The 8,486-nt window shown below is 42.7% G+C and overlaps 1 protein-coding gene across 2 annotated transcripts in view; it reads right to left on the bottom strand.

Annotated features, from left to right (window-relative positions):
- Positions 1–6,520, bottom strand: part of OTUD3 (OTU deubiquitinase 3) — a 22,938-nt gene extending 16,418 nt beyond the window's left edge. Inside the window, exons 1-2 of one of the 2 annotated variants that reach the window (XM_013005304.2) lie at positions 6,291–6,518; positions 842–954 (exon numbers count right to left, since the gene is read on the bottom strand). In XM_013005304.2, the coding sequence (XP_012860758.2) occupies positions 842–954; positions 6,291–6,354 (177 nt within the window). In that variant the 5' untranslated portion in view covers positions 6,355–6,518. Of the gene's footprint in view, positions 1–841; positions 955–6,290 lie in introns of both variants that reach the window. The other variant, XM_045299101.1, reaches the window with a different exon arrangement.
- Positions 6,521–8,486: the final 1,966 nt, after the last annotated feature.

The raw sequence follows: 8,486 nt of genomic DNA on the forward strand, positions 1-8,486 counted from the left end.
TCCTACACGCTTTTCTATCTAGCCTGGTGAATCTAGTTCAGTCGTGGTCCCATCCTACACGCTTTTCTATCTAGCCTGGTGAATCTAGTTCAGTCATGGTCCCATTCCCAATTCTGTAGTCCTGCCTACAATTGTGATGTAGTGAGCAGTCACCAGTCATGCTGACGGTTTCCCTTATATTCCATGACCCATCAAAGGGCCTGATGTAAATCTTTGGACTCCACTGTGGCCTCCTGCCATTGCATTCTCTCATCCAGATGATGAATCTTTTTCTGTAAGGAATCTTTTTCTTGTCTTTGTCCTGTTTAAGGATTCTCACGTTTTTCTACAATTCAGATGTCCTGCCTTTCTGATTTGAAAAAGAAAAGGGAGAGATGAAGGAGTAATGGGATGGAAGGCAGAGGTTGACAGGTCCAATACTCACTGCTGACTTGTAAGTACCTGGACACACTTTCACCCTGACCTTTGAACTTCTGTACTCCAGAATGCTGGCTCTGAGGGATTATTTGGGTGATTAGGTTCCGTGAGGATACAGGAGATAAAAAAAGAATGAGAAGCTCCCCGTGTTTCACAAAAGAAACAAAAAAGTTGTGGGGTGGGGAGAGGGGCATAAACAATTTAAGAAGAGTCTGCTATCGTACAATGCAAACATAACATTTCATTGCTTTAGAAAACCACTGAATCCATTCATGTCCACAGAGAGGGGACTACAACTAGAGCTTGACATTTAAGTCAGGAATTTTTTTCTTGTTCAAAATGTAAGGAACTTTGTCTTTTTGTTTCTCTCTACAAAAAAAAAAAAGCACAAGAACTTAAGATAGGCTCTTGAATGGAGACCTACCTGCCACAATGGAGCATTAAGCTGATGAATCACCACATTCAGCTGATGATTTCTTGCAAAGGCTACAATTGCATCATTGCCAGCAAAGGTGCCAGGCTTTGCCAAACTGGCCACTGCATGGAAATAGGAGAGAACAGAAATGAAGTCTGTATAATGGAAAAACCCACATGCAAAATACGGGGTTTATTTAGTTCCAAATCAAGAACAAGCATCTGAAAAGTCCATTAACCTTGTCAGAGTCCAAGAATTTAGTTAAACACTGCAGACTGCTACTCAGAAGCATTCACTTAGTCCTTCAGTAAACATTTACTGAGTGCTTCCTATCTACCCAGTCTGTCCCAGACACTGACAATGTAGTGATAAACTCAGCAGTCATAATAGTTAGCATTAATGAATGCTTAAATATGATGCACCTCTACTTTAGAGATGAAGAAACTGATGCAAAGAATGATTCAGGCTGTGCCCATGGTCACAGAGCCAGTAGCTGGCAGCGCTGAGATCTCATCCCAGGCAGCCTGGTTCCAAGGCTACTCAACGTTCATTCCTGTCATAGCTTGCCCTCAACTCAGTTAAACTCAGTGGGGAGCAAACCAGAAGGCATGGGTAGAGCCGAAGCACAGGTGCCATGGAAGGAGTACATGGCAGGTGTGATAGGAGCACACCAAAAGAGACTCTAAGTTAGTTCAACAATGAGGTAAGGTGTATCAGATAAGCTTCTTACTGGGACATTTGCACTAATGCCCAAGGGCCCAACAGTAATGTTCCGCTCCGGTTCCCAGCTAGCCAGCATCTCTAAACCCTTCTCCACCTGCGCCGAGTGGAACTGGACACCTAGCTTCTCAAGACTTCTCACAGAAACCTTCCCGCCCCACCCCGCTTCACTGTTCTGCTGCTGCCACAGCCAATGGCAGGAAGCACAGACTCCTTTTACACATAATTTATTTCGGTCCCAAAAGTTTATTAACAACACGGGATTCCTTTGTTCTCTCTTCACCTTCTCGTGTGACCGCACGTGCCTTTGTCTCTTCCCCTCTAGCTCTCTCTTTCTCTCTTACTTTGGGGCATTCTCTCTTCACTGTCTTCCAATCTTCCCTCACCCTGCCCCCTTTACTCTCATTCCAATCTAAACACCCAGGCAGGTCGTTCACTCTAATAAAATCTGTTCATTGAAATCCAAGCTCTGGGTTCACTTTCCTTTTATTCCCACCCTAACAGATATGTAGGAGGAGTAGTCAGTGATGTTCCAAGCAGAGGCGAGCGAGAATGAGGAGTTGGAGGACTGTAAGGTTATGGCAAGAATTTAAACTCCTGAGACAGGGGCAGGGAGAAGAAAATGGTAAGAAATGGGCAGAGAAACTTTTTTAAAGCACAGATTAAGGCGCTTAAAGAGCTTGGTCTCTAGCCTAAGGGCAAGGGGAGCCACCAGTGGGTTTTAAAGAAGAGGAAGGTGTCATTAGATGTACATAATTTTAAGACCACTCTGGCTGCAATGTACAAAATGACTGAAGGGGTCAAGACTGGAAGCAATGAGGCCATCTAACCAGCACTGCCGAAAGCTAGGCAAAAAGCCATGAGGCAACAAGCAGCCAACTAAGTGAGGAGTCAACTAAGTCCACATGGAAGCAGCACACCAGCTTGTGATCCAAGGATGACAACAACAAAATTCAAATATGATGAAGGGAAAAGTATCAGAGCTAAAATTCTGAACACCCAAGTGGTAGAGGCTATGGAGGCAAGTGGGAACCCCAAACCCATCTGCAGAGTAACTAATTCGATTAAGCCCCCCACTAGCCACAGGCATGGGTCCCTAACAGCCTTACTATCAGACAGAGATCATTGTAACCTTGATTATGCTGGATCAAACTTGATACTTGGTCAGTTGACCTCTTGACCCAAGCTGTTTTTTGTTCTAGGTGAGAGAATCTCTTGCATGTTCCATGACAAAAATTTCTTCCCTGGCATTTTAAATATTGAAGGTCTTTTCTTTCTTACTCATTATTTGTATTTTTATCTTTATAGTTATTTTAGCCTTACTACTTTATTTCGATTTTATTTTTTATTGTTTCCATTGGGTTTCTAGTTTGCGAAGCCCAGGAGTGGAGGCACAGAGATAACTGATGCGAGGGTGGATAGGGGACTTAGGGGTGGGAGTCAAGGAGAATGAGGGATTTCAGGAGTAAGCAATGAAGGTGGGAGGGGGGAGGAACACTAGAAATTATTGTGATTACACAACTTGTTTTAAAGGCAATTTAACCGTGGGAGGATGTTCTAAAATTGATTGTGGCAATGATTGTACAATTCTTCTTCATATGACTGAACAATTGAATTGTATGATATGTGGATTAAGTGCCAATAAAAATCTTTTTAAAAAAAAAGACATGAAGGCAGAAAATGAGGCAAAAAGAGCCCTGGTGGCACAATGGCTGAGTGCTCAGTTGTGAAAAGGACAGCGGTTCAAACGCACCAGTGGTTTGACGGGAGAAACCCTATGTGGCAGTTCTACTGAGTCTACGGGGTCATTCTGAGTAGGAACTGACTGAGTGGCACATAGTAGCAGTAACCAGAAGAGAAGAAATGCTGTGGAAATGTGACAAGACTCAATGAATGGCTAATGACAAGGAGGGTGTGAGAGGGAAGCATCAAGAACATTTGGGTTTTGTTGTTGCTGTTTTAGCTTTTATTGTGAATTGGGTAAAATTTTACAGAGCAAATCCATTTTCCACTCTACAGCCCACACACATATAGTTTCATGTCATTCCTTGCAATCCCTGCAATGTAGCATCCCTTATCCCACTTCCTCCCTGGGGTTCTTGTGTCCATTCCACCTCCTTTCCTAACCTTTCTGAACTTTGTCCTGGGGTGAATGCTTTCCTTTGATCTCAAATGATTATTCTACGGTGTGTGTATCAATCTAGTGCTATTCTGCCCCAAAGACCCATCTATAAACTGAACCACAAGGGTAAGTTCAGTTCCAGACTTGAAGGGTGGTTAAGGGCCAGAGAGTGAGAGGTTCTGCCAGTCCCTATCCAGCTAGGAAGTGTCCTTCTCTTTTATATGACTCTGTGTTTGTTCCACATTTCCACCCACCCACCCCACCCACCCCGGACCTTCTAACATGTGGGTATTTGTATAGTGAGGAGAAAGGTGTTGCAGCGTCCCTAAAACCATAGCTTACAGGAAAGGACCAACCCTAGAAGATATGTGGGGGGAGGTCAGATGCGCAGGCATTCCCTCCCCTGAGGGAATCAGTTGCCAGACTGCTGTCTCATCCCTCCACAGGGGTGGGCCTGCTCCCTGCCTCTGGGGACAATGGACAGGCTCCTGTTGGAACCTGGGACCATTAGTTTGGTTCCCGAGGGCGGAGCTTGCACCCTACTGATAATGTTCCTATGGAGACCCAGAGACCACCCCCTAGACCACCCTCTCATTGCTGTGTAACCTATAGTGCAGCCCCTTCCTGTGACGTATGTCTTTACCTGTAATTAGTGGGCTGGATTGCCCCCAAAAGGTATATAGGTGTGAGTCAGCAAGACTTCTCTCTCTGAAGCTGAGCTCCTTGCTGCTCACTCCCTGGTCACTCCCCTCTCCCTTGTTCCCTTCCCCTCCTTCCCTTCCCCCTCTCTCCACGTGGACCACCAAGCTGGGCTGAGGTGAGCAATGTTGCTATGTATCATGCCTGACTGTATTATTGTATTATCTCTCATGCTCTCGATGACTTTAATACTTATATATCTCAACCGTACAATTGTGCATTACTGAACCCAGAAGTAGTATTAATGAATCCGAGTAGTACCAATAGGAGTAGCAGCGGGTGGGGGCTGGCCCCTCACCCTCCCTCAGCGTTATTATTTTTTTTATATAATACTACAAAGATACAATGAGATGCCAGGGTAACCAGGTCCTCAAAATTAGTGAGCACAGTCCAGTCACTTCTCGCCTTTATGCGCAAATTCTTATGTAGCACTAACCATCAGGAATACATAGGGCACTAAAAAATAATAACTTCCCACTGTTTCCTATCCTGCCACATACCCAATCTACCACATAACTTTCACTGACAATGTTCTAAATAGAATTCCACATCGCAGTCTTAAAGCTCATTTCACTGAAAATCATACTTTCATAGAATCAACACTACATTTTATACAGCGCACTAAACTACCTGCCTCACATTCATCCACTGCACTGGCACACTGATGACCATTGGATACACTGTATTCATATGCTGGACAGTTTGTGCCTCCGCAGAGGGACCAAGATCAGAAGCTGATATATATTATCATCTGAGCTTTTCACTCCCCCATCTCTGGTACCTACTGAATCCTGCCTAGGGAAAGGCGAGGGGGTGGGAAAGGCTTGAGGATCACTGACAGTTGCCCTCCATCTTGCTGGCAGTACAGCTACTTAATCATTCTTCAAGCAGCAACTTCACATCACCTTTGAATCTTACCTCTACTCGTGTCCCCACCTCCATTGAGTCCTGTCCATTATACTGCCAAACTGTCTTGGTCTGGACCCTACTAATTAGCCTTAGAGCTGGTGTAGTGGAGATTCTCTTTCCTCAGTTGGTCAATGTGAAGAGCCTACTAACTAGTCTCCTTTCTCAGTTCCTCCCCCCATCCATCTACTCTCAGCATTGTCTCCACCAGTTTCTTTCTGAAACACATGATTATGTCTCTTTCCTAGTGAAGCAGACAGACCTTGAGCCATTTATAAGGCATAAATATAACAGCATATTGCAAACTAGATTCAGAGTATGTATTAAAATGAAAACATAAAAGATCATGTGGAACCAATAAGCACTGTTAACTAACTTGCCTCAAAGAAAACAGCCTGTGGCTGGGTTTTGAGTGAGAAGTAAAAAAATGTCTTCATTGGTCTTTCTGATTATAAAAGCAATACTTGATCATTATTTTTAAATTAGAAAAATCTATAGATCATCTAAAATATGCATAGTCTCACCATCCCCATTACCGTTACTAAGAGCTTATTTTAATTGACTAATTAAATCTTCACAAAACACCTGTGAGGTGCTATCATTATCCCTTTTATGAAGAAATTTAAAGATGGTGAATAATTTCTGGCAAATAAGCAAAGAAAAGAATTAACCGCCATAAAAAGTTGGTATCTTTCCAGACTTTATTTTAACTCGTATATGTGTACACACATTCTAAAAATGAGATCAATCTGTACACACTACTTTGTAAGCCGTTTTCCCTGACTTGATGAGAATTCATAAACAGCTTTTCAGGTCAATTAATAGCATCCTGTTTATGAAGGGCATATACATCTCACCCAAATACCTAGCATATTACCTGGACAGAGTAAGCAAGTAAGTATTCGTTGAATAAATGAATGCCATAATTTATATAACCAAATCTCTGGCTAGGATTGTGGAGAACGCTGATGGATTTAACTCCTGGGGAGTGCAGTATCCCAGTGAACCTACCATGCTTCTCAAAAGGAATATCATCTTCTACAAAGGGCTCAAAATCCCCACGCTGCTTGACCATGTAGTCCACTGTCTCCTGCCGGTGTCTGAGATGATTCCGAGAGTGTCCTTCCAGTTGGTCACCAAGGGCTCGGAACAAGCAATTACTGTCAAAACAAAAGTGTTAATCAAGATCTTTTAAAAGCGAGCTCAAAACTAAAAACCAAGCTCACTGGCATCAAGTCGATGACAACTAACAGTGACCCTAAAATGAAATCAGTTCATCTAAAATAGTGGTTCTCAACTTTCCCAATGCCTCGACCCTTTAATACAGTTCCTCAGGTTATGGTGACCTCCCAACCATAAAATTATTTTCTTTGCTACTTCACAGCTGTAATTTTGCTACTGTTATGAATCAGGTGACCCCTGGGAAAGGGTTGTTCGACCTCCAAAGGGGTGTCGACCCCCAGGTTCGACCCAATGATGCTTCCAACTAGGCCATCCACACAGAAGGGATCAAGAAAGCTGCCACCTCTGGAGATCCAAGATTCCACTGCTGCATTCTATAAGGAGGTGGTGCTACACTAAGCACCTAAGGACAAGAGTCCCATCCTTATAAGCCACTCCGTCCCTGAAGGTTGTGACTCCCAGAGTCCCTTCTAAAAGGATCAAACTGATTGCCTCTTCTCTGAAACAAGTTTCACTACAGTTACAAAGACAGCAATTTGCCAATTTCCTAACATAAGTTAATGAATTCAACAATAATCAGAGGGTTTGATCCTAGCAACACAGAGGAGCGAACCATGAAAAGGAAGACCCTTCGACAAGGAACAGTTGTACTATACGGTGACACTCCCTCCCCAACCCAGGTACCCTACTTCACCTCTCACCCAGAGAACATCGCTGTGGCTGTTCCTGCCAAGTGAAACTTAAACATCGTTTTAGGTTTTCTCGCCCTAAAATTTAAATGTTAGCGATTAAGTATGAGTTAGCTTTCGTTTTGGTTCCCTGAAAGACTTGTCTAATTCCAAACTATATCCCAGACACAGAGGCCCTGCTACATAGAGACTAAAGCAAGCAAACACAATCAGGTCATCCTTAAAACTAAGGAAATGTGAAACCAGTTTCCCAGTCTTACAAACTGTTTACTCTTCTAATAAAACCCTACTATAGTCTATAGAGAGTAATGTAATGTAGGGCTACATTTATACAGTGAACCCTCGTTTATCGTGGTTAATCGGTTCTAGACCCTACCGTGATAAATGAAATTCCGCGAAGTAGGAGTCCTTATTTGTAAATCAAATATTTTCGTAATTAGAGCATAGAGGACATGAAAAAACACCCTTTAGTCACCATTACACTCGTATTACCCAATTTATTAAACGAAAAAGGGAAAATACAGTAAAACATTTTGGACGTTACAATTATCATTTATTATTTATTATATTATTTATGGCATCAAGCGTGTACAGTATGAGCCAATTAGTGGCAATAATGACAGAGCATGCACTGTTACCCAAAAACCGCGATAGAGTGAAGCCACGGAAGTCGAAGCGCGAAGTGGCGAGGGTTCACTGTAGATACAACTAAATCAGACAGATACTAACAATGTACTGCCTAATCCAATTAGAGATTTGTTTCCCAATGTATCCAACTATGCTTTTAAAGAGTAACATGAAGGTTAAATTATTTCTTTGCTCTGCAACTGGCTCCAATTTACATGACTCCACCCACATCAGTTATAAAGGTGGCCATGATGCCATTACAAAGGCCCACAATTAGTTCCACAGTCTCTGTTAAACTGGTACAATATACATAAAAGCTACAAAAAGGACACCAATTAATCCATCCCCATGTTTCAGATTGCTGCACGTACCACACTGCCAACAATGAATTTATCCACAACAAAATGGTTACTTCAGGCTACTCAACTGTAACTCAGTAAACCATAATTGTAACTGTAATCAGACAAGAATGAGAAGATAGAAACTGGAGACTGTATTTTTTTAAATATTACCATAATTATATTGCCTTTCAGGGTACTCAGTGAAGTATTAACAGCTAAGAAATTTTGTTGACAGAAGCCAGGAGTCACATACACAGGAAGCGCCATCCCCAACAGTGGCAAAGCCTGACATCACCACATCCAAAAGGGTCACAACACTAAAGAGGGCGGAACAACAGTCCAGGTCATGGTAACCTTGGAAAGGGCTT

The sequence above is a fragment of the Echinops telfairi genome, unplaced genomic scaffold (genome assembly GCF_000313985.2).
Source record: "Echinops telfairi isolate 266 unplaced genomic scaffold, ASM31398v2 ScPeMD7_7457;HRSCAF=8495, whole genome shotgun sequence".
NCBI lineage: Eukaryota > Metazoa > Chordata > Mammalia > Afrosoricida > Tenrecidae > Echinops > Echinops telfairi.